We start from the raw sequence: 26,752 nt of genomic DNA on the forward strand, positions 1-26,752 counted from the left end.
GAAACTGGCATGGTTGAAAGTTGCCAGCTTGTTCCCAAACTATTTCCCTCCCATTTCTGTCCGCTCGGGATGAAGATAGGCATGGATGGAGATTATCAAAAGGACGAAACAGTCTGAATACTTGTAGGACCAAAGAAAAATAAATGCAATTGTAGATTAATATTGCAGAGTTCCACGAGATTACTTTTGGGAGATCAAGGAGACATTGTTCATTCCCCTGAAAGATTGGGTTGGGTCGAATTCACAACACAGCTTAATCTCATGTGGCTACGCAATTTAATAGTTTTTAAAATTCATTCGCGCCACCGGCAAGGCCAACATTTATCTCCCATTCCTCATTTTTCACGAGGCGGGCGGTTGGAGAGCTATCTTCCTGGAAACAGACTGGCCACGTCAGAGGACAAGCAAGAGACAACCACATTGCTCTAAGTGCAGATCCACAGATAGGCTGACCAGACAAGACAAGTTCCTTCCTGAATAAAGAGCATTATTGAATGAACCAGGCTTTTATGTCAAGCCATGAGATTAGGGGTTGGATTCTCCACCTTGTGACGCTGGAAACGCAAATTGCGATCGGGCACCCGGTAAAAATAGAGCTTCATGGCTGGTGCCAAGTTGGGTACCATGCTCCGGTCCATAACAGTTGGCGGAAAGTAGATTTACACCCCGCACTGGTGGGGGCCTGCAAAACCAGCATTTGCATTTATTTAAATGCACTTTACCAGGTTGGACCCAGTATGCTCCACACTTCCACAATGCTCTGCCCCTCCCAGGCCGAAGTCACGTGGGTGTGAATTACTGCAAGTATTTACAACAGTGACGCCATGGCTGCAGCAGGGGGGGGGGGGGGGGGGGGGGGGGCTTAAAAAACACTGAAAAACTGTTGAAAACTCTTGGGCTTACTTGGGGGTGGGGGGGGGTGGACACAACACACTGTCCGTGCAGGAGCGGATGCAAGCGACTTAGTGCCAAGTCCATGGACTCTGGGTGTTGCCCTCAGGATGGGGATGGCCTGGCTCAGACTACCATCTGTCTTTTAAACACACCCCTTTGGTGCTTCAAAAGGTTCCTCCTGGCTACTCACACTGCCGAGTGATGCCTGCGTCCTTTGAATGCTCAGAAGGCCTCTGGTCATCTGGGACTGCACCCAGGCATCCCTCTAGACACCCTCATACTCCAGTTGTATCGTCCAAGGGGATGGGCGTGGCCAAGCTCAATCAGGAGTCGACCTGGTGTTGGCACTCCTCAGAAGTGCCGCCCCATTGCAGAGGAAGGTGATCGGCAGAGCTCACCCCAACCGGACAGCTGCATTGTGGCCTTTGGAGCCCTGCCTGGTTCTTAACCATCTCAGGGCAGAGGCCTCATTGGTGACCCTTAGGATCTCGCCTCCTTGCAAGGCTGGCAGCACTACCTACCTCTGCCACCACCATCCAGGTATAGCATTCAGAAAGGCAGGCTTAAATTTGCTGTCCACCCCGAGGAAGCGGGTGCCCCACCACTCCTCACTGGCATGTAGCCGTGGGTCCACCTTGGGCTCCCAAACTCAAGAGGGGGCGGGGGTGGGCAGGTCTTTTGTGAACCATCACCAATCCTGCAGTGTGGTAAGTGGAGCGCTTAAAAACAGCTCCAGCTGTCAGGCTCTTTAGCGGCAACCCTGCTGGGCCGGGAATTGCTCTGAATTTGGGTCGACAAGAGTACAGGCCCGTTTGCACATCTGACCGTTACTGAATAGCGCTCCCAATGGGATCGAGAATCGCACCCAATTCAGTCCGTGTCAACACTTAGTACCCAAATAGAGAATCCGCCCCAGCTCTTTAAAAATTGTCAGATTTACTTAACTAATTTAAATCCTCCGCTGCCATGGTGGAAAACTCATCTTTTTAAATTTAGAGTACTCAATTAATTTTTTTCCAAATAAGGGGCAATTTAGCTTGGCCAATCCACCTACCCTGCACATCTTTGTGTTGTGGGGGCGAAACCCACGCAAACACTGGGAGAATGTGCAAACTCCACATGGAGCCGGGATCGAACCTGGGACCTCGGCGCCGTGAGGCAGCAATGCTAACCACTGCTCCACCGTGCTGCCCTGGAAAACTCATCTCTTAAACATTAATCCAGGCCTCTGGCCGACTGGTTTAGGAACAACAGTTATGCTAACCCCCTCAAGAAGCTGATGAAGTTATTAGACACTCCTTAAGATTCTAAATATTTCATCCCAACAAAAATAATGCACAAAACAATTCATTGCCACTTGATTTTTTAATAACAATTAAAACATGAATGCCATACGTTATATTCTATACCACTTCATAAAGCAGTGACAAATAACTCATACAAAAAACTATTCACATTACAACTACATTCAAATCTGTTTTATTCTGTAAAAAGTTGAATGTACATCTCTGAATATATAGTCTTCTGAAGCAAAATTTCACGATTTAAGCGTTTAGTGGCAGAGCCTGGAACACAACACAAAGTTGACAATTAAATAAAGCACACTTGTATTTCAGTGCCTGCCTTTGTGCATGGCAAAGTCAGTGTCACTTCGCAGTCTCAGATTTAAACCAATTAGGGCAAAGCTGATACATTCTACATGACTGTAGTCATCGTGTATGCCCCTGGAACATACAATCTACATTAAGGCTCATTTTTAACACAAAGCCCACAGAGAGGCACAATCACTGGGACCTGTTTAGCACAGGATTGTTTTGACAACTAAAGATGCATCAGTGGAATTTTGCAACAGGCAGTAGGATCCCAGAATAAATCCAGTATACCCAACGACAATTAGTGCTGACATGTGTGCTTTGTACTTGTAATCGGTAAAAGTACACAAATGGCTCAATAAAGGAAAGATATGAAAATCATGAGATCATGCTTTGGTGCCACTTCATTTAGTTAAGCTAGTTTCAGCTGTGCCACATATGCTTTGTAACTAAACAGAAGTGATTCAATTTCAACCACTTTCATTTTTTTTTTAAATTCACAGCTGAAACGTCATGGAAAAAAACCAGCATTGCATCAGGCTGCAAGTAGAATTCTCATTTCAGTACTGGTTGGGCTAACGAAAATTCATAAATAAAACGAAAGTGAGTTATAAAAAAATTCAGTACAAATAACACAGATAATGGTAAACGGCAAAGCTCAAATGACAAAACCTTAAAATTGGTGGATCACAACTAGACAGTTTTCAATAACATAGGACTTCCTCAGGATTCACCCGATTCATGCCAATGGATGGGTGAAGTGAGATCATGCACACAAAACGTTATGCTTGAGCAGTGCAAAAGGTTATACCGAGAAACCCTCCAAACCAATTAAATTTTACCACAGGGGTAAAATGTCAAAATAAAATGAGGGAAGTGGCTCAACCAGTAGTGTAAAGAATGGCAGATAATTTTCTGAAACTTTCCAATTTCAATCCAAATATTCTATGAATGGTCGACAGTAAAAGTTCTCGTGAAAGTGTTGATGAATTTAAAACAATTTACAAAAGATGCATCAATGGCAATATTATAAGCTAAGATGGGTCTGGACACAAGGTGAACCAGATTGTCTGAGCTTAAAGTGCATCATTCACCACCATGGTTTGGGGAAAAAAAAAAAATTATTGCTTACACTATGGATTTGACTGTCCAGCAGTGATTTTGAGAAAACCAACCATTTTTTTTTTATATAAAAAAGAACATTTTTAAGTCTAGGTGCTCGGTGTTGTTCAGAATGCAAACAATTTTACAAGTCACAGTTCATGAAATACACATTATGCCATTTCTAATGGCCACAAAAAAAAAGACAAATGTTGCACAAGATTCAGGGCACAGAAAATCCCTTTCGGTCCCATCTCTATAGACCCAAGCATACAAATAGAATTTTCAACCCCCTTTTAACAGATCCAGTTCACCACTGCAATTGGTTATAAATTGTGACAATGAGCTCACAAAATCCAGCACTTTTGAATACAAACATCAATACTTAGCCAGGGGGGGGGTAGAAAGTAGACTGCATGCATCAACAACTTCCGGCAAATTTATTAAATTTCCACTTGAATACCCAACTAGTCTTAATTAAAGAAGACTGGATCAAGATAGTAATACCGAAATAAAAACCATCAGAAGACACAGTTTGACAGTTTCTGAATTAATTGCAGCAGTCGTAATTATAACCCCATACGCGCCCTCCCACCTATTAAACATTATTCAGTAACGCTGAAGGATATTTTAATATTTACAAGCTGTTGAACTTCACATCCTTATTTCCTAACACTGAAAGTTATAACTTCAGGATGCCCGATAATTAAAAAAAACCACAGAAAATCCTGGAAACCCTCAGCAGGTCAGGCAACATCTGTGGAGGGAGAAGTAAAATTAACATTTCAGGTCGAGGACCGTTTCAGAGTTCAGATGGAAGTCTTCGAACTGAAACATTCGCTCCTTCTCGTTCCACAGATATTGCCAGGCCACTCGAGTCTTTCCAACATGTTCTGTTGGTATTTCAGATTTCCAGCATCCGCAGTATTTTGCTTTTGTACGAGGATGTCCCATTTCACTATGTCTTGAAATGTTTGATTTTCATCCACTTGGAAGAGATAGCCAAGAGCAGCTTCGATCCTTTTGTTTGAAAGGCTACTCAAGCTGTTCAAACGGCAACCGAAAACAGAACTAAAAGCTAATACACATGCAGTGATTAATATTAAAGTTGTTCCAGGAGATTGCAGATGATAAAACTACCAAACTTAAGCCAACTTTTGGTCATTACTACCGGAGGCCAAAAAAATTGCCTGTTTGTCACCCTTATTATTGAAGTATTATTTTTAAATTGTTTGCACTGGAGGAGTAACAGTTATCAATCAGATGCTTTTATTCCTTTTGTAAATAGCGCCATACTGCTGGATTACCAGAATATCCAAACATAATGTTTAAAGGAACAGCACACCTTGCATCTGGTTTTAAAAACTATTAGCGAGGTTAAAATATATTTAAAAAAAATAAATTTCTAACCCACCCCTTTGCACAGAGGGATCGAAAAACATGTTTTTTGGCCTCATTTATTCATTTTCTGCAAGTTTATTTTTATTTCAGCTGCAAGTGCCAGGCAAATAAATTAACTCAATACGAGGACACACGAATAAAAACTATTGAAGGTAGAACAATTTAAAAGTCTTTGTACAAACATCATACATAATACTTTTCTTCATTTATACAGTCAGGGCTGGGGTGTTCATACATCAATGATTTCTTCAGCTGTGCCACCACAACGCAGTCTGTACCGACCTGTCCGCCACCGTATAGTGGGATCCCAGAGGGCGGACAAGAATATATATATTGCCATGGATTCTCTGATAAACCAAGCCACTGCATAATCAAGTTTTGAGAAACACAGAGGTCCACCCTGAATCAAGTTGGGGGAAAGAGGAAAACAAAATCATTAACATTGAACTCATTATCATAGGTTATTGCAGCAATATAGGTTAATTAATTGTACTAACAGGCTTATAAATCAAATATAACTAGAAGCAAGTTGCAAAGTTAAGATTTATTGCTACATAAATTTAAAAAAAAAATAAAACCATGCAGCAGATCTCAGCTTCTTTATTTCTAACTATCTAAAGGCCTTTAGGGCTGTGCAGACATCATTAATAGAAATGTCAAGGGACTGTGTTTCTTAGATACATACCATAGTGAGCTTGCCAACACACATTTCAGTCAATATTGCAAAAAGATGATCTAGCCATTTATCTCAGTTGTGGGATCTTGCTGTGGACAAACTAGCTGGCATGTTTCCCTACATTACAGCAGTTCCTACACTTCAAAGAATAGTTTATTGGCTTTGAAACATTCCAAGCTTTTAAAAGGTGCTAATTAGATAAATCCAAGGTCTTTATTTTCTTTGATCAGTTTTAGCTGTATGCACTCTGCAGTAATTGAAATGCCTGGTAACTAAAAGCACACAACCCAGCAAGGAGCTGGTTTAGAATTTAGTTACTGGACTTTTAAAGTTTTCTGCGCTACTCTATCACTCCAAAGACGAGACTAACGAGCACACAACTAACAAATGAACAACACGTATGTATGCGAGTGTGCATGTGTGAACTGCAATGCCAGTTTTACAGACAGGGCAGGGCAGCAAGTTGAAAACACAATCTTTTATGCTTTTGGAACAAAACCATTTCTTTCCTGAAAAGTTCTAGTACAAGTTCCGCAAGGAGGTTTTCTAATTTGACCAGTTTTATCTGTTCTATATCTGAACCGGTTCCAGACTGAATTGTCTGAAACGATTCAAAACTGCTTCAGTATATTGCTTGACAGATGATTACAGAAAAAGTGTACAAGCCTCGTTCGCTATCCACCTTCCAACTAGATATACAGAGCGGAGTTAGTGCAGGAGAATGCAATGGATTTGCTCATTAAGGCAACGTTATCTTGGATGGCTCAGCGCAATGGTCAGGTTTTGGTTTGTCGGAAAGGAAGAGTTCAAGCTTTCCACTTTGGGCATGGGGAAAGCCATCAGAAGTGAGCTACTAACACAAGTGACACCCCTGCCAAATCACCCCAGCAACTCAAAAAATTAAAAGTACTCGAAGATAAATTGCCACCATTATACTGAAGAGATATCGGTACTTCCAGCCCCCCCATGTTTAGATGCTTTGTACAATTAACTCTAACCATACTTTGGTTCATATTAAATGTCTATGGAAACTGTAGAGGTTTTCTTTCTTTCCCTGAGATTTTCTGGTTCGCTCCTACCCCAGATGCACTAGCTCCATTGATAGCTGCATCAGGTTGAACTTGGATAGTCTTTTTTTTTTTAAATATGTATTTATTAAGAATTTTTCAATAACAATATTTTTCCACCTTACAAACAAACCCCCCCCCCCCCCCCCCGCGACAAATAAAAGAAAAAGAACTTGCGTGGCAAGACATGAACATGGCAAGTCAATAAGATACAGAACTTTGTACATTGGATTCATCCCGTACATGTCAGTTTCCGGATCATTCATGTGTTTTCTTGCTCAAATGCCCCCAGAGAAACCCCCCTTCCTCCCCGCCCCCCACGAACGATGTCCTCCCCCCCCCCCCCCCCCCCCCACCGGGTCGCTGTTGCTGCTGTCCGACCTTCATCTAACGCTCCGCGAGATGGTCTAGGAACGGTTGCCACCGCCTGTAGAACCCCTGCACAGACCCTCTCAAGGCAAACTTTATCCTTTCCAACTTGATAAACCCTGCCATATCATTTGTCCAGGCCTCCACGCTGGGGGGCTTTGCCTCCTTCCACATTAGCAAGATCCTTCGCCGGGTTACTAGGGACGCAAAGGCCAGAATGCCGGCCTCTTTCGCCTCCTGCACTGACGGCTCGTCCACTATTCCAAATAGTGCTAGCCCCCAGCTTGGCTTGACCTGGACTTTCACCACCTTAGATACTATTCCCGCAACTCCCCTCCAGAACCCCTCCAGTGCCGGGCAGGACCAAAACATATGGGCATGGTTCGCCGGACTTCCTGAGTACCTCCCACATCTGTCCTCCACCCCAAAGAACCTACTCAGCCTCGCCCCCGTCATATGCGCTCTATGAACCACCTTAAATTGTATCAGGCTAAGCCTGGCACACGAGGAAGAGGAATTAACCCTACTCAGGGAATCAGCCATAGCCCCTCCTCAATCTCCTCCCCCAACTCCTCCTCCCATTTACCCTTCAGCTCCTCTACCAAAGCCTCCCCCTCTTCTTGCATCTCCTGGTATATCGCCGACACCTTGCCCTGCCCGGCCCATATGCCCGAAATCACCCTATCTTGAGTCCCCCGTGTCTGGAGTAGCGGAAATTCCCTCACCTGCCGCCTCACAAACGCCTTCACTTGCATGTACCTGAAAGCCTTTCCCGGGGTAGCCCAAACTTCTCCTCCAGTGCCCCTAAGCTCACAAACGTCCCGTCAATGAACAGGTCCCCCATCCTTCTAATCCCTACCCGATGCCAGCTCTGAAATCCCCCGTCCATCCTTCCTGGGACAAATGAACTTGGATAGTCTTGATAGTCAAAAGAGTGAATAACGGGCTACTGAAATGAAGAGGCCATCGCAAACATGTCTGAGGAAGGCAGCTGCCGAAACATAATCTGGAGCATTGATCATGGATAGTTTTCTCTTCCCCACTCCCAATCATAATGGTAAGACCTGTAAGCATAATGCTGCCTTAAAATGAGAAAATTGTAACGGCTGACCGATGACCAATCAAGCATTTGGATTTGGTGCAATTAGTTTTCTGAAGATTTTGTTGCATTGAATATAGAAATGTTACATGATTCATCAAAGTGTCTATGCTGCCAGGAGATGGTGGTAAGTTGCAAGTTTCCACCCATTTGTCATAAGGAAGATTGTGATGGGTGCGATGATTGGAAATAAGTGTTCAGATCACTTTTCTGCCTATCCAGGTTTTGTGTTTGTACCAAGAAGTTTCAAAAGCAACATCGGTGGAGGCATCAGAACAGATTGCTGATGACAACATGTGGGGTTGGAGTTCACATTGTAAAGAAAGTAAATGCATAGTTAAAAGATACTAATTCAACAAAAACAAACAGCTTGAAACTATTGAACTACACCCGCAATGCTTGAAATACTACAGTTGGTTTACCATGACTGACTTATCATTATGAGTCGGCCTTTTGCACATACCTGGACTCCTCTGAGCTGGATGTAATCAGATATAAACCATGCCAAGCAGTGACACATAAAAAATACCATAATGTCCCATTTGAAGACATGGTGAGCAGCCCATCCAATTATCAAACTTGCAACAAAGCACTCAGAGATTGGTTCACATATAATTGTAGCAGGCAGCATGTTGATACGCAATTTTGACCACCTTAAACGATAAAGAAAAATAAATTAAATGATAACTTGCAAAACAATTCATGTCACTTGTGCACTATTCTATTGAAAAGTGGTACTCAGTGGATGGCATTCTACATTCAGAGTCAGATACTTGTGGGTTGTTGACACTCAGTGTAGGACCGAGGGACTATTGCAAAGATAGGGAAGCAGCCCCTGGTGTCCTGGTCAATATTTATATCATTCGAAGACGATATGATCATTTTCTCATTGCTGTATGTGGGACTTTGCTATTTGCAAATTAGCTGCTGCGTCTCCTATGTTACAATAGTGAGTGTACTCCATAAGTATTTCACCAGCTAAAAAGCACATTGGTGCATTGAGGGGTTGAAGGACATTATACAAATGCAAGTCCTTCTTTTCAGTTCGACAACTGGAAGCTTTCATAGCATTATATAACTCTCCTCATGCTCTGAAAAGAGAACATGAAACACTCAAGATTCATGAAATACAACATTGAAACCTTTAATATCCTGCAATTATCCAAGAATAGTTAGGCTTAGTCCAAAAAAATTCACCTGTGGTTACAATTTGAATCCATTGCCCATCAATCAGTCTGAAAATAATTTGACCCAACAAATTCCATGACTACTTTTTTAATACATCAGAAACAAAAGAAACTGGCAGTTTGGATGTGTTGTAAGGAGCCTTGAAGATAAGTGGAGTTGTTTGATTATTGCAATACTGCAAAATTAATTTGGGCAATTAAGATTTTAAACTGACTCTCATTGGGACAGAGTAACTGCTTTCTGGATAAATCTCTGAAAATAGATCTGCTAAAAGCTGACTCATGGGAAACCAGCACCAACCCCATTTTCACCATCACAAAGACTGCCTGCTTCCGCTTCAACCACATTTCCCTCTGTACCTGCCTTGGCCCAAGCTACTGCTCAACTCATGCCGTTGCTATCTCCAGAATCATTCATAGATTATCATAGAATTTACAGTGCAGAAGGAGGCCATTCGGCCCATTGAGTCTGCACCGGCTCTTGGAAAGAGCACCCTACCCAAGGTCAACACCTCCACCCAACACTAAGGGCAATTTATCATGGCCAATCCACCTAACCTGCACATCTTTGGACTGTGGGAGGAAACCGGAGCACCCGGAGGAAACCCACGCACACACGGGGAGGATGTGCAGACTCCGCACAGACAGTGACCCAAGCCGGAATCGAACCTGGGACCCTGGAGCTGTGAAGCAATCGTGCTATCCACAATGCTACCGTGCTGCCCAAGGCTCTCTGTTGCCTCCCCATTTTCCTTGTTCATCCAATCCTCTCCCCTCCAAGTTCATTTAAAATGTGACCCACATGCTGCTGCAATTAATCCCATTCCCACTAGATTGATTAATTGCCTTTTCTTTCTCAGCCCGAGTTAACCAACATTGTAAATGGTTCACTCTCGGATGGCACCCCCTTCCTTTTATTTGCTTTCTCAGAAAACCCAACTTTGTCCAACTTCTCTTGCAAACCAACTCCCATTCTCCAGCCGCCAGTTCTTGGAAAATGCTGACACTCCAATCTATGCCACTCTCCAACTCTTCTTGGAAATGTCTTCACTCAGGTTTCAAAGGGCGACACGGTAGCATAATGGTTAGCACTGTTGCTTCACAGCGCCAGGGTCCCAGGTTTGATTCCCGGCTTGGGTCACTGTCTGTGCGGAGTCTGCACGTTCTCCCCGTGTCTGCGTGGGTTTCCTCCGGGTGCTCAGATTTCCTCCCACAAGTCCCAAAGGACGTGCTGTTAGGCAATTTGGACATTCTGAATTCTCCTCGGTGTACCCGAACAGTGTGGCGAGAGGAGATTTTCTCATTAACTTCATTGCAGTGTTAATGTAAGCCTACTTGTGACAATAAAGATTATAAAAAAGCCTTGTGAAGTAAGATTCCCGGCTTGGGTCACTGTCTGCATAGAGTCTGCCCGTTCTCCCCGGGTCTGGTGGGTTTCCTCCAGGTGCTCCGGTTTCCTCCCACAAGACGTGCTGTTAGGTGAATTGGACATTCTGAATTCTCCTCACTGTACCAGAACAGGCGCTGGAATGTGGCGACTGGGGTATTTTCACAGTAACTTCATTGCAGTGTTAATGCAAGCCTACTTGTTACACTGGAAGATTAGATTACCAAAACCCCCCAAAAAATCATAAATTCTATCCTCCATGACACAATTATTTCTCAACTCCGAGAATCTCTTCACATCTGATACTGTTGAGCAGGCCATCCACCCTCGAAGTTCAGTGGGATTGTTTCCACCCTAATTTATCCAATCAAGGTCACAGCATCATCATGCTTGGCTATTCTCATTGTACCATTATCTACAGCGTCAGCAAATGATCTACCTTTGAGGCATTCCTCTTCCTCATCATCCACAAACATGGTATAGTGCCAGCTTCTACATTTATGCTACCCCTACACAACCTCTCTCAAACCTTCACTGCATCTGGAGTGCCAGACAACATCCTTAATATCCAGTTGTGAAAGAGCTGCACAGGCTCCAGTTAATCACTGGGAAGACTGAAGCAATCATCTTTGTTTTCAATCTTGGTGTTCCCTCGAACCTCTAGTCACCATCTCGGAGGGCAGCACAGTGACCCAAGCCGGGAATAGAATCTGGGACCCTGGCGCTGTGAAGCATCAGTGCCAACCAATGTGCCCATTGACAGATATGGCCTCCGCTTTCTAAATCCCAAACTGCGGATTTCCCTCTTTAAATCTCTCCTTTAAGAACGTCCTTTAACCAAGATTTACGTACACCACTTAATATCTCCTTCAGCTTCAACTTTTGTCTGATTATACCTCTGCAAGGGACTTAGGGTGTTATTTTAAAAGATTATTTTCATTTACCATTTTTACACCAACAGTACCCTCGCCACTGCCCCGCCCTTCAGCAGCAACTAGGCCTCCAAAATGTAAAATGAACAATCCCCATTCCTGGTGGAACCCCTCATCCGGCCCTCAGAGCAAATTTCACCTTTTCAGAGGCCTACACCCCAACAGGACCCGCTTGCGAACAATCAATGAGGCAAGGCTAAAACATTTGCCCCTGCTCCAGTCTGCAACTCCAGCAGGTCTGACACCCCGAATATGGCCTCTGGGGACCCGATTCCAATTCCATACGCAGAACATCGGACCCCAATATCTTTCCAGCTTGGCAGGACCAGAACATATGGACATGGTTGGCTGGGCCCCTCCCACACCGCTCGCAACAGTCCACCACCCCTTCAAGCAGCCGGCTCATTCTTGCCTTTGTTAAATGCGCCCTATACACCACCTTTGGTTGAATCAACCCCAGCCTCGCACGAGGTCGAGGCATTGACTCTTAGCACATCACACCATAATCCTTCTTCCTGCCCCATCCCCTGCTCTTCCTCCCACTTGGTCTTAATCCCTTTCATACAAGCAATAAGTAGGACGGTGCCACCGGAAAACCGTTCTTGCGAAATTCCGCACCTGCATATACCGAAAGCCCTCCTCACACTGCAGCCCAAACCTCACCCCCAAACCCCCAACTCCTCCAAACTTGTAAATCTCCCCTCCAGAAACAGGTCCTTCATCTCTTCCTCCCCTTTCTCCTCCCACGCCCGGAACCTCGCATCCATCCTCCCTGGCTCAAACCCATGATTCTCTCTTATCAGCATCACCCTCGGCCCTGTCCTCAACTTGAAATGCTGTCGAAATTGCTCTCAGGCCCTCAGTGTAGCTACCACTACCGGATTCCCGGAATACTTTACCAATGCCCACAGCCTCGATGCCTTACAGGACCCTGCCTCCATCTGCACCCACAAAGCTTCCGTCTCCTTTTTCTTTTAAAAAATAAATAAATTTAGAGAGCCCAATTATTTTTTTAAATCACCTAACCAGCACATCTTTGAGTTGTGGGGGTGAAACCCACGCAGACACGGGAGAATGCGCAACTCTACCCAGGACCGGGATTTGAACCCAGATCCCAGTCCCAGTGCTAACCACTGCACCATCTGCTACCCCATCCATCTCCTTATTCCAGCCCTTCACTTTCTTCGCATTCGTCACCCAGTATTAATACAACAAATTCGAAGAGCCAAACCCCCCCGCGACTACTGCCCTCTTTGGAGCACTGCCTTCCTTACCATTGCAACCTTCCCTGCCCACACAAATGACAAGACTAGCCTATCCAACCCTTGAACAAATGCCATTGGCAAAAAGACCTGTAATCGCTGGAACAATAACAGAAACTGTGGCAAAGTATTCGTTTTGACTGCCTGCACTCAGGCAGCCAACGGCGAAGGGAGACTAGCCCACCGTCCCAAATCCTCCTTCACCTACTCTACCAGGCTCGTGAAATTTAGCTTCTGGAGTCGCACCCAGTTCCATGCTACCTGCACCCCCAAGTACCTAAAATGAGTTGTCGCTACCCTAAAGGCAAACCTTCCACTCCCATCCCAACACCTGAAGGAGACACAAAAAATATTCACTCTTCCCTAAATTCAATTTATACCCCAAATTAAGTTACTGTGAAAATCCCCTAGTCGCCACACTCCGGTCCCTGTTCGGGTACACGGAGGGAGAATTCAGGATGTCCAATTCACCTAACAAGCACGTCTTTCGGGTCTTGTGGGAAGAAACCGGAGCACCCGGAGGAAACCCACGTAGACACGGGGAGAACGTGCAGACCCCGCACAGACAGTGCCCCAAGCCGGGAATCTAACCTGGGACCCTGGCACTGTGAAGCGACAGTGCTAACCACTGTGCTAGCGTGCTGCCCATTTCCCTAGCAACCCCATTATGACTCACCGATGAGCCCGGGTTTGTAATGTACAGCAGTAAGTCATATGTCAAGACACCCTATGCTCTACCCCCCTCATTATTCCCCTCCATAAGCCCAAGCCCCTCAGCGCAATCGCCAAGGGCTCAATTGCTCAAGTGAACAAGAGGGGAGCCATGGTGCACCTTTGTGTTGTTCCCCATGCTCGCCTCAGCTGCCGAACCACCCAACCTTAGACAGAAGGTGAAACTTCACCTGCAACTCCTTCCTCCTCACCAATAGCCCCAGCTCCAGATCCTCTGCGTATCTTCCATCCACTGCCAAGATCTCCTCTATCAGCTGCTGCCGCTCCTCCCTATCCACCTTCGCCTTCAATGCGATGACCTCACCCCTCTCTACCGCCTTCAATGCCTGCCAAGCCACCGATAACGAGACCTCCCCATTTCGGCTCAACTCCACATACTCCTCAATCACACATCTTAATGCAAACATTCAGGTCTGCCAACAAGCCCACATCCAGCCTCTGAGCCAGACCCTTCTCCAAGACCACATCCATCCAGTGCTGCGCATGATCCGATATCACGATGGGCAAGTACACCTGGCTCACACAGCCCTTCCTCAGCCTCATCTGGTCCTTTACCCTCAGATGGGTGTCCTGTAACCATGCCCGCTTGCAGGCCCTTTAGATGATGGAAAACGCGCATCGCTTCACCGGCCCCCTAATCCTCGCACGTTCCACGCCATTACTCTGACCGGAGGTCTCTCTTCCCCCCCCTGCCCTACCCGCCATGACCATCCTTCTAGGGCCCGCCTCTCAAGCTGGACCCAGCCCTGACCTTAGTCACTGCCCCCCTCCCAGCAATCCCATTACCACTTTGTCCCGAAAATACCTCACCCAACTTGGGATATTTTCTATGTTAACGGTGATATATTAAAGCAAGCTGTTGCTCTAGTAACTGCACAAAGGTTGAAGAGCGGCGCAGAGGAATGGTCATAAATTCTTTGACAGCAATTAGGATACTAAATAGCCCAGACTTTAACCAGCTGTAAATGCCTCACCTGATCATTCGTGACTGGAACAGAGAAATGGAATAGCTGCCAGAATTCTGCATTGCTACTTGACTTGCCATAGCAAATTTCCATCCCTAAAATTAAAATCAACATAATTAATCATGTTCAAATCACATCTCCGAAACATTTCAAGAGCTTTTTTTATTTTTGAGCAAAGTAATGCCAGCCACATCCTGCTCGGATGCTCATTATTACCAGCAGTTGACCACAATTAGAATCCATCTACCCCAAAGTATCAACCCACTGGTAGCTGCAAAAGTTTCCATTGCCAAGTAGGTATAGAAAAGGCAAAGCAAAGTGTAAACTTATTCTGGATTTCAGAGGAGTGATAAATTTATCAAGGTCACATTCTAAACAACATGAACATTGGGTATTGCCTTATAAGGTAAGCTTTAGGAAGGATATATTAGCATTGGAAGGAATGCCACAGATTTTGATATGTTTAGGAATTTGGAAAGATTGACAAGATAGATTAAGAAACATTTCTCTCGAAGATAGCAAGCCTAGAACATGGAGACATAAATACAGAGCCAAACCATTCCGAAGTAAAAGTGGTAGAAGTGGAAAATGCTCCCACAACATTTGGTGGATGCTAGCTCAATTAATAATCTTATTGAGATTGATAGAATCCAGGCCAGCACGGTGGCACAGTGGTTAGCACTGCTGTATCACGGCACCAAGGTCCCAGGTTCGATCCCGGCTCTGGGTCACTGTCCGTGTGGAGTTTGCATATTCTCCCAATGATTGCGTGGGTTTCGCCCCCACAACCCCAAAGATGTGCAGGCTAGGTGGATTGGCCACGCTAAATCGCCCCTTAATTGGAAAAAATGAATTGGGCACTCTAAATTTATTTTAAAAAAGAATTTGCTATCCAAGGATATGGATCCGAGGTGAGTAAATGGAGTAAGGATACAGATCAGCATTGACCAGTAGGACAGGCCATTCTCCTATTCCTGCATTCTTCGATAACAATTTCATTTGCCATACTTTTATTTCCCTGCCTTTTTGTGACTTATTTTCATTCCACAGTGAAGCCTGATCAAACAAGCACAACAAAGTCAGTCAGGATACTGCAAAAGCAAACAACTACAGGAAGTGCTCCAAAATGGTGTTCCCCTACAGTGGACAATAACCTTGTGGTTGTTTGGTGGATTACCCCTGTTGAAACTGGGATGCACCAGGAGAAATACACGGAAGAATCTGCATACTACCATACTGAGTCTTGATTCTTCAATTAGCCAATAATACTACTAAAAAAATTCCTTTGAAAATGAATTCAGTCCAAAAATAGTCAGGGTCAGAATAGTTAAATATCAGAAATAGTTGGTACCTAAAGGTTAGGTTGTTCTGTGCTGCACTGTTCTATATCTTGGTTTTGGACAATGCTCGGCACAAGATCGAGGGCCGAAGGGCCTGTTCTGTGCTGTTCTAAGTTCTAAAATGTACTTTCTTGGCACTTAAGGTTTGCGTACTCATGAATTGCCAAATGCTTACCTGTCTGCTATCGCCTTGGACATAAAATAGTCTTCAGCAATGTATTGAGCGAAAGCAATAAGTCCTCCAGCTTGATCCAATACATCTTTTCTCATCAGACATGACATTCCCGTTACACATTTGAAGCCAGTCACATTGGCTGATAGATATGTCCTTGGGTGTGATGTGCCAAAGTACACCTACAATGCAATGAGAGTGCACAGTTTAGAAATATATGGTTCCCTATAAATTCCATCAAGTTTCCAAAACTGGGTTATGTTTTATAGATGTTAAAAGGCACTACAACGCCTTTGACACAACTGAGAAGTATATATACACAGATACTAAAAGTGCTTTAAAAAAAGCATCAGACACAGGAGGTCAAATGTGTACCACAAACTGTACTCAGCCAGCTCACGGGAATATCTGCATGAATACAATGTTATCGGCATTCAATGATGCAAATTACACCAATCAGGAAGAGGTACAGATTCCTTAAAACTAGCTTATGCAAAGTGTTTAACGAATTGGTATCTGCCTTTGGTAACAGTCCAGAATAAACAGGATCTGCTCCCCATTTTCTGTCACTGAGGTCACATTACTGCCAACAACCCAACACCCAATATCTATCCTGATAAATCAGATCTCTCCTCCTGGGTTCCATGCACTAACTGAAAAAAATTCAATTTTTCTGTTAAGTTTTAAATGGGGATAAACAAGGAAAAATACATTTTATCAAAACTTTTGTTTTGTCATTTTTACATAAAATATTTTTAACATTGTATTAAATGAAAGCAGTTTTGAGTATTTTGGAAAAGGTTGCTGCTTCTAATTCATGAGGGCTGTTCCATAAGAGTTAGCACCTATGGGGACTTCCGGTGGCGGCCATGGAGGAGTAGGTTGCACATTTGATAGCTCCCGCCTGTGACAGACTTTTGGACCTTTTTTTCCTGGGTTTTATTGGATAAATCGGTGAAGAGTGAGACAGTGAGGAGCAATCCCCCCTCCAGTGTATGGAGAATTGGACCAGAAGTGGCCGTGTGAGAAGACAAAGTTCTACAAGGAAAACGCGAGCAGAGCTGGCAACGCAGGAAAGCATGGCGGAGAAGCAGGGCCGCGGGGAGACAGCACTGTGGTCGACGGAGCAGCTGAAATTTTTTTGAAGATTGCCTCACCAAGCTTAAGGACATGCTGGACCCGATCAAGGCTTCGATTCATCAGGTGGTGCAGAATCAAGAAACCCACAGACGAGCGATCCAGGAGGTGGAGAAAAAGGTGTCCGAGCACGAGGAATACATAACCGTGCTGGAGACCAAGGTGGAGATGATGAATGACCGCCAGAAAAGAATGCAAGGGAAGCTGGAGGACCTGGAGAACAGGCCCATGAGGCAGAATCTGAGAATAGTCAGCCTCCCTGAGGGTGAGGGATCGGATGCGAGGGCCTATGTGACGAACATGAAGTTGATGGGGGCTGAGGCGTTCCCTCGGCCCCTGGAAGTGGATAGAGCGCACAGAGCCCTCGCGAAGAAGCCCTGAGCGAACGAGCCGCCGAGAGCGATGGTGGTATGTTTACACCGATTCCTGGACAAGGAACACGTTCTGCGGTGGGCCAAGAAAGTACAGAGTAGCAAGTGGGAGAATTGTGACCTGCGCATTTATCAAGACCTGGGCGCAGATTTGGCCAGGAGGCGAGCTGGGTTTAATCGGACAAAAACGGTCGGCTTTAAGGGGTTGAAGTTTGTGATGTTGTACCCAGCCAGTCTGTGGGTCACATATGAGGAATGGGATTTTTACTTCGAAACACCAGACGGCGTATGGACTTACATCAAGGAAAAAAGACTGGAGGTGAACTAAAGACATTGAATCCTTGGAGAGTATTGTAGTGGCAATTTGCTGAAAATCACATTTGCGCTGGTTTCAATAAGTAGTGTTATGTGCAATAAGGGGCTGTTTCGATGGCTAAAGTTAACTTTGTCTTACTGGTTGGGGGGGGTTCTGTGGTTGTTTTTCCTGCGGCTGTTTTCCTGATGTTTGTTTACTTCGGAATGTGATGCTTTGAATATGTTTGTCCAAGTGTGAGTGTGTGTGTGTGTGTGTGTGGGGGGGGGGGGGGAGAAAGAGGGGAGAGAACAATGGGGAGACAGTATTTGGTGCCACGGGTGGGAGCTATCAAGTCAACTTAGTCAGCTGACTCACCGAAGCACAGTGCAGGGCGAGCAGGTGTTAAGCTGGAGTTTGAGATAGGGGGGTTGGGGTTCCAGTGCTGTTACCAGGAGGGTGGAGGAGCTGCTTTGCTGACAGGGGAGAAACTGTTACTAGGGGATAAATGGTAGGTCGGGGACGGCGAATGCCCGAGGGGGGGCTCGAGGATGCCGGGGTCGCGAGCTGGAGACTGGGGCTGGCCTAATAAGGGTGATGGCTAGTCGGTTGGGGGGGGGGGGGGGGGGGGGGGGGGGGGGGGGGGGGGGGGGGGGGGGGGGGGGGGGGGAAGCACCCCGACCAGGCGGACTACATGGAACGTTAGAGGGTTGAATAGGTCGTTCAAGAGGGCTCGTGTGTTTGCGCGTTTGAGGGGCTGAAGGCGGACGTGGCAATGTTACAAGAGACACACCGGAAGGCGAAAGACCAGACTACATTGAGAAAGGGGTGGTGGTCAAGTATTCCACTCAGGGCTGGACTCAAAAGACCAGGGGGGTAGCGATCTTGATCAATAAACGAGTGGCATTCGAGGCAGGGAGAATCGTGTCAGACATGGAGGGTAGGTACATAATGGTGAGTGGGAAGCTGGAGGGAGTGTGGGTGGTACTTGTGAACGTACATGCTCCGAATTGGGGCGATGTGGAATTTATGAGGCGGGTGTTAGGTAAGATCGCAGACTTAGTCATATAACCTGATCATGGGGAGAGATTTTAATACAGTCATTGATCCGGAATTGGAAAATCCAGGACAGGGAAGATGCCAGTCGCGGAAAAGGAATTGAAGGGAGGGGTTTATGGAACAGATGGGGTGGGGGTGGAGAGTAGACCCATGGAGGTTTGCACGGCCAAGGGCGAAGGAGTGTTCTTTTTTCTCCCATGTCCACAAGGTATACTCTCGCATCGGCTTTTTTGTTCTGACCAGGGCTCTAATACCGGGGGTGGTAGATACAGAGTACTCGGCAATCGCAGTGTCGGATCATGCCCCACATTGGGTGGATCTACAGGTTAGTTTGGAGAGAGGACAATGCCCGTTATGGAGGCTGGATGTGGGGTTGTAAGCAGACGAAGCGATCTGTGGGCAGGTGAACAAATCCTTCCGGAAGTACCTGGAAACAAATAATACAGGTGAGGTCTTTGCAGCAATGGTTTGGGAAGCCTTGAAGGCAGTGGTCAGAGGGAAATTAATCGCGATATGTGCCCACAGAGAAAAGGCGGAACGGGCTGAGAGGGATAGGTTAGTTGAGGAGATACTCCACGTGGACAGGAGATACTCTGAGGCCCTGGACGCGGGGCTACTGAGGGAGCGGCAGAGGTTACAGGCGGAGTTTGGGCTGTTGACTACAGGGAAAGTGGTGCAACAGCTGAGGAAGGCAAGGGGGGCGATTTAAGAGTATGGGGAAAAGGCTAGCAGAATGTTAGCGCACCAGCTCAGAAAGAGGGAGGCAGCCAGGGAGATAGGGGTAAAGAGTAGAGGTGGGAATACGGTCCTGGAGTCAGTAGGAGTGAATGAGGTGTTTGAGGACTTTTACAGCAAATTATATGAGTCGGAACCCCGGCGGGGGTGGAGGGGATGAGGCAGTTTTTAAGGTCAGTTGAGGTTCCCGAGGGTGGATGAGGATCTGGTGGAAGGGCTGAGAGCCCCAATAGAAATGAAGGAAATAATTGAGGGGCTGGAGGGCATGCAGTCGGGCAAGGCCCCGGGGCCAGACGGCTACCCGGTAGAATTCTATCAGAAGTTTTCAGAGATATTGAGCCCACTGCTGGTGAGGACATTTAATGAAGCAAGAGAGAAGGTCCTCCCCCCCAACAACGTTGCAGGGCTCAATTTCATTGATCCTGAAACGGGAGAAGGATCCGGAGCAATGCGGGTCATACAGGCCAATTTCTCTACTGAATGTGGACGCCAAACTGCTGGCTAAGATACTGGCCACAAGGATAGAGGATTGTGTCCCGGGGGTGATCGGGGAAGACCAGACGGGATTTGTAAAGGGCAGGCAACTCAAGGCCAATGTTCGAAGGCTTTTAAATGTTATGATGCCCTCAGAAGGAGGAGAGATGGAGGTGGTGGTAGCGATGGATGGGAGAAGGCTTTTGTTCGGGTGGAGTGGGATTACCTGTGGGAGGCGCTGGGAAGGTTTGGGTTTGGTGAGGGCTTCATTGACTGGGTGCATAGCTCTATCAGGCACCAGAAGCGAGAGTGTGCACAAACCAGCTGAGGTTGGGGTATTTTAAACTACACCGAGCGACGAGGCAAGGGTGTCCCTCTCCCCATTACTGTTGCTCTGGTCATAGAGCCATTGGCCATGGCGTAAAGAGCCTCTAGGAACTGGAAAGGGCTGGTTCGGTGGGAGGAGGGTGGAGCACCGGGTCACTCTTTACGCTTTAGGGCAGCACGGTAGCACAAGTGGCTAGCACTGTGGCTTCACAGCGCCAGGGTCCGAGGTTCGATTCCCCGCTGGGTCACTGTCTGTGCAGAGTCTGCACGTTCTCCCAGTGTCTGCGTGGGTTTCCTCCAGGTGCTCCGGTTTCCTGCCACAGTCCAAAGCTGTGCAGGTTAGGTGGATTGGCCATGAGAAATTGCCCTGAGTGACCAAATAGATTAGGAGGGGTTATTGGGTTACGGGGATAGGGTGGAAGTGAGGGCTTAAGTGGGTTGGTGCAGACTCGATGGGCCGAATGGCCTCCTTCTGCATTGTATGTTCTATGTCTATGTTTACACAGATGACCTGCTCTTGTATATTTCAGACCCGTTGGAGGGGATGGGGGAAGTTATGCAGATCTTCGGGGAATTTGGTAATTTTTCGGGGTATAAATTGAACATGGGGAAAAGCGAGATGTTCGCGATCCAGGCAAGAGGGCAGAAGAGACTGGGAGAGCTGCCGTTTAGAATGGTAGGAAGGAGCTTTTGATACCTGGGAATCCAGGTGGCCTGGGAATGGGAGGCACTGCACAAGTTAAACCTATCCCGGCTCGTAGAACAAATGAAAGAGGACTTTGAGATGGACATGCTCCTGCTATCACTGGTGGGGAGGGTACAGACTGTGAAAATGACAGTCCTCCGCCAATTTCGGTTTGTCTTTCAGTGCCTCCCCATCTTCATCACAAGGGGGTGAATAAGGTTATTGCGGGCTTTGTATGGGCCGGTAAAACCCCGCGAGTGAAGAAAGTGTTGCTGGAGCGCAGTCAGGGGTAGAGGTGGGTTGGCGCTGCCTAACTTTTGCAATTATAGCTGGGCGGCTACTATCGCCATGATTACAAAGCGAGTAGTGGGGGAGGGGTCGGTGAGGGAGCGGATGGAGGCGGCGTCATGTAAAGACACAAGTTTGGGAGCACTGATATCAGCACCTCTTCCGTTCTCGCCGGCCCGATACTCCACAGGTTCGGTGGTGGTGGCGGCTCTGAGAATCTGGGGGCAGTGGAGGAGATATAAGAGAGTGGAGGGAGCATCGGTTTGGCCACCGATTTATAATAATCATCGGTTTGTACCGAGTAGGCTGGATGGTGGGTTCCGGAGATGGCAAAGGGCAGGAATTAGGAGGATGGGGGATCTATTTATAGACGGGAGCTTCCCCAGCTTGAAAGCCTTGGATGATAAATTTGAATTGCCAGCAGGGAATGGGTTTAGGTAGTTGCAGGTGCGAGACTTCTTGAGAAGGCAGGTTCCGGCCTTCCCGCTGCTGCCGCCACAGGGGATACAGAACAGAGTAGTCTCCAGTACCTGGGTGGGAGAGGGGAAGGTATCAGATATTTACCAGGAACTTTTGGATGCGGAGGAAACTCCGGTGGAGGAGCTTAAAGGCAAGAGGGAGGACGAGCTAGGAGGAGAGAGAGAGGCGGGTCTGTGGCGGATACCCTAAGCTGGGTTAATACATCATCCTCATCCGGGCAGCACGGTAGCATTGTGGATAGCACAATTTCCTCAGCTCCAGGGTCCCAAGTTCGATTCCGGCTTGGGTCACTGTCTGTGCAGAGTCTGCACATCCTCCCCGTGTGTGCATGGGTTTCCTCCGGGTGCTCCGATTTCCTCCCACAGTCCAAAGATGTGCGGGTTAGGTGGATTGGCCATGATAAATTGCCCTAAGTGTCCAAAATTGCCCTTAGTGTTGGGTGGGGTTACTGGGTTATGGGGATGGGGTTACTGGGTTATGGGGATGGGGTGGAGGTGTTGACCTTGGGTAGGGTGCTCTTTCCAAGAGCCGGTGCAGTCTCGATGGGCCGAATGGCCTCCTTCTGCTGTGTGTGAGTGAAGATTGCGATGGGGGGGGGGGTTGTTTATTATACCATGCGTATGTCGCTGTTGTTATTATAAAAACTTGCAAATACCCTACTAAAAATTTCTTTTTAAAAAGAGTTAGCACCTATGGCACTTTACTAATTTCATGCTTATAAACGAGAGAACTGGCACAGTTTTGAAAGACATTTATAGCAAGGTCCTCAATAATTATTCGGTTTTTGGATCTAGGGTCTCGTTAAAATATTCCATATTAGGTAATGCAGAACATCTCAAAACTCAGAATTTGAGACTAGAGACGTTTTTAAAAACATTGTAAATTTTATCAGTGTTCTTCCTCAGTATTGCATTTATGCTGAAACCCTGCAATTATGAGCAATAAAAACAAAAACAATAGAAGAGATTGCAGCCGCCGCAGGGGCATTTCACTCCTTAGGGTCATGGGGAAGGCCTTTGCTCGAGTCATAATTAAAAGACTCCATCGATTTGCAGACTGTGTGCAGTGTGACTTCTGTGCTGGCAAATCTACTGTGGACGCAACCTTTTCCATAGCCAGCTACAAAAGAACAGAGTATGAATCGTTATCTTACTTTCATAGATCTTACTAAAGCATCAGCGCCATCAGCAGAGCAGGGCTTTGTAAGATTTTGGGGAAAATTGCCTGTCCACCCAAGTTCCCCAGTCTCATCCACTCCTTCCATGCCAACATGCCATACATTTTGATGGCTCTATTTCTGACATTTTCAGAATGGAGCTCAGCAGGACTATTTCCTAGCTCCTACTGATTGGTGCCTTCTTCTCAATACTCTTAAACTTTTGCCTTCCCTGTAGATATGCAAGGAGTCCACTTGCACACTAAGTCAGATGGCAATCATTCAAGACAAAGTAAAGACAAAAACACAGTGCATTCTGATCAAAGAGCTTTGGTATACTGATGGTGCTGCGCTAGTCCCGCACAAAGAACTTGGCTACAATGACTCTTGAATTATCCCTTCCATGCCTGTAACTTGTTCTCCCTGACTAGAAGCTTCAAGGCCACTGTGGTCATGAGACAAGATCCTGCCTCTCTGTTGCTGATCACACTAATTAACATCCTGCTGGAAGTGGTGAGTAAAGTCTGCTACCTCTGGTCCACGGTGACAGACAGACAATCTGTTCCTTGATGCACGCAAAGGAAAAGCAGCTACCAGCTTTGACCAACTCATGAAATGTGCACGGAATATCAAGGTCTTATAAACTATCAGCTTGGTCCTATGTTTTCAGCACCTGGTTGTGAAGCATGGACGACTTATTAAGAAAAGATCAACAATTTCAATCTTTGCCGTCTGTGGTGCATTATGGGCATATCTTGGCAGGATAAAATCACAAATGCAGCAGTCCTCTCAAAGACACAGCCCCCAAAGTTAGTTAGTACTTATCAAACAGACTGTTTTGCTGGCTCAAGCATATCTTTAGGATGTTAGATGGTCACATACCCAAGGAAATTTGTATGGCGAGGTCACAAGAGCCAGGTGACCAGTAGGACACTCAAAGCTCTGCTTCAGGAATGGTGGAAATGTGACACAAGGCTCTAGCCATTGATTATCACACCCGGGATCCAGTAGCTGATGACAGAGGAAAATGACGACACCTCTGAACTGGCATACACCACCACAATAACCAGTGGCTAGGCAACAGATGCCAACACCGAAACAACAACCCATGATACTTGGTAGCTTCACACACAGTACTGGTGACAGAAAATACATCTTAAGGATTGGCCTCATCAGCCATCAAGCCAAGGTGCTCCTGAGCTATGGAGACATCTGAAATGGGACCCATTTGCTGTGTGTAAATGGAAGGATGCCAACATATTTGGTTTATTATGCAATAGTTTCACCATCTGAAATACATTAACCGCAAGATACGGCCACTGGATTCAGTATCCCACATTCTTTTCTTCACAAATTTCCATGGGATTGCGAGCTGACAAAATAGTCAAGAGCTTCAGGGGAGAGGACAGGGAGATTGGAAATGAGGAGATAGCTTACAAGTATATCAGGTCTACATTCAAGGGGTGATAACATTTACATTGTTAATTAACATAGCAGCCAGAAAGGGAAGTTGGGTAGTCGGTTATTTTGTGGGAATGAGATCACTGGAGCAGGAAGTGGGACCCGTACACAAGATAAGCTTAAAGAGCGTATTCAGGAAGATAGGAAAGAAACCAGAGAAAAATGGGGGTTCAGAGGGGCCAGGGTCAGTTGGAGGGAGCAGTTGAATGATGTACGAATTAACAAAGAAATTTACACGCTCCTTGTTGTTGAAGGTGTGGGCAAGAGAGAGGAGTTCAGTGATTAGCAGAAGTAAGGAAGCAATGATTACTTTTGCCCTCTAGAATGATTCTGAAGTAGTGCGTCAGTTTTGGCAGAGGACAGCGGGGCTCAACAGCACTCAACACTGTCCAACCAGATTTCAAAACAGATGTCTGAAGCAGCCATACACTATATATAACCAAGTCTGCAGCCTAGAACCTGAGGCGAAAGGGGGGCACTATACCAGAGGTATCAATTGGAATTGGTAAAAGTATAGGTTTTACCAGTGACAAAGGCATCAAAGGTGACGGTAAGGAAATGATTTGGCAAATTGACAGCTACAGAAGCAACATGGCAGGTGAAAGGCCTTAAAACCCTTGCAGTTGGAATTTCCAAATGTAGTTGTAAATTACTTTGCAAACGTGGCAGTTCATAGAACATACATAGAACATAGAACGATACAGCGCAGTACAGGCCCTTCGGCCCACGATGTTGCACCGACATGGGAAGTCAAAAAACAAAAGCCATCTAACCTACACTATGCCATTATCATCCATATGCTTATCCAATAAACTTTTAAATGCCCTCAATGTTGGCGAGTTCACTACTGTTGCAGGTAGGGCATTCCATGGCCTCACCACTCTTTGCGTAAAGAACCTACCTCTGACCTCTATTACCCCTCAGTTTAAGGCTATGTCCTCTCGTGCTAGCCATTTCCATCCTCGGGAGAAGGCTCTCACTGTCCACCCTATCTAACCCCCTGATCATTTTGTATACCTCTATTAAGTCTCCTCTTAGCCTCCTTCTCTCTAACGAAAACAACCTCAAGTCCATCAGCCTTTCCTCATAAGATTTTCCTTCCATACCAGGCAACATCCTGGTAAATCTCCTCTGCACCCGCTCCAAAGCTTCCACGTCCTTCCTATAATGCAGTGACCAGAACTGTACGCAATACTCCAAATGCGGCCGTACCAGAGTTTTGTACAGCTGCAACATGACCTCATGACTCCGGAACTCAATCCCTCTACCAATAAAGGCCAACACTCCATAGGCCTTCTTCACAACCCTATCAACCTAGGTGGCAACTTTCAGGGATCTATGTACATGGACACCTTGATCCCTCTGCTCATCCACACTTCCAAGAACTTTACCATTAGCCAAATGTTCCGCATTCCTGTTATTCCTTCCAAAGTGAATCACCTCACACTTCTCTACATTAAACTCCATTTGCCACCTCTCAGCCCAGCTCTGCAGCTTATCTATGTCCCTCTGTAACCTGCAACATCCTTCCGCACTGTCGACAACACCACCGACTTTAGTGTCGTCTGCAAATTTACTCACCCACGCTTCTGCGCCCTCCTCTAGGTCATTGATAAAAATGACAAACAGCAACGGCCCCAGAACAGATCCTTGTGGTACGCCACTTGTAACTGAACTCCATTCTGAACACTTCCCATCAATCACCACCCTCTGTCTTCTTTCAGCTAGCCAATTTCTGATCCACATCTCTAAATCACCCTCAATCCCCAGCCTCCGTATTTTCTGCAATAGCCTACCGTGGGGAACCTTATCAAACGCTTTACTGAAATCCATATACACCACATCAACTTCTCTACCCTCGTCTACCTGTTCAGTCACCTTCTCAAAGAACTCGATAAGGTTTGTGAGGCATGACCTACCCTTCACAAAGCCATGCTGACTATCCCTAATCATATTATTCCTATCTAGATGATTATAAATCTTGTCTCTTATAATCCCCTCCAAGACTTTACCCACTACAGACGTGAGGCTCACCGGTCGATAGTTGCCGGGGTTGTCTCTACTCCCCTTCTTGAACAAAGGGACCACATTTGCTATCCTCCAGTCCTCTG

The 26,752-nt window shown here is 46.2% G+C and overlaps 1 protein-coding gene across 1 annotated transcript in view; it reads right to left on the reverse strand.

Annotated features, from left to right (window-relative positions):
* Positions 1–2,244: 2,244 nt before the first annotated feature.
* The window catches only part of ugcg (UDP-glucose ceramide glucosyltransferase), a 72,326-nt gene continuing 47,818 nt past the window's right edge, over positions 2,245–26,752 (reverse strand). The window contains exons 6-9 of the mRNA XM_072517316.1: positions 16,179–16,358; positions 14,674–14,759; positions 8,663–8,852; positions 2,245–5,388 (exon numbers count right to left, since the gene is read on the reverse strand). Of these exons, the coding sequence (XP_072373417.1) occupies positions 5,218–5,388; positions 8,663–8,852; positions 14,674–14,759; positions 16,179–16,358 (627 nt within the window). The 3' untranslated portion in view covers positions 2,245–5,217. The remainder of the gene's footprint in view (positions 5,389–8,662; positions 8,853–14,673; positions 14,760–16,178; positions 16,359–26,752) is intronic.

The sequence above is a fragment of the Scyliorhinus torazame genome, chromosome 9 (assembly GCF_047496885.1).
Source record: "Scyliorhinus torazame isolate Kashiwa2021f chromosome 9, sScyTor2.1, whole genome shotgun sequence".
In the NCBI taxonomy this organism is placed as follows: domain Eukaryota; kingdom Metazoa; phylum Chordata; class Chondrichthyes; order Carcharhiniformes; family Scyliorhinidae; genus Scyliorhinus; species Scyliorhinus torazame.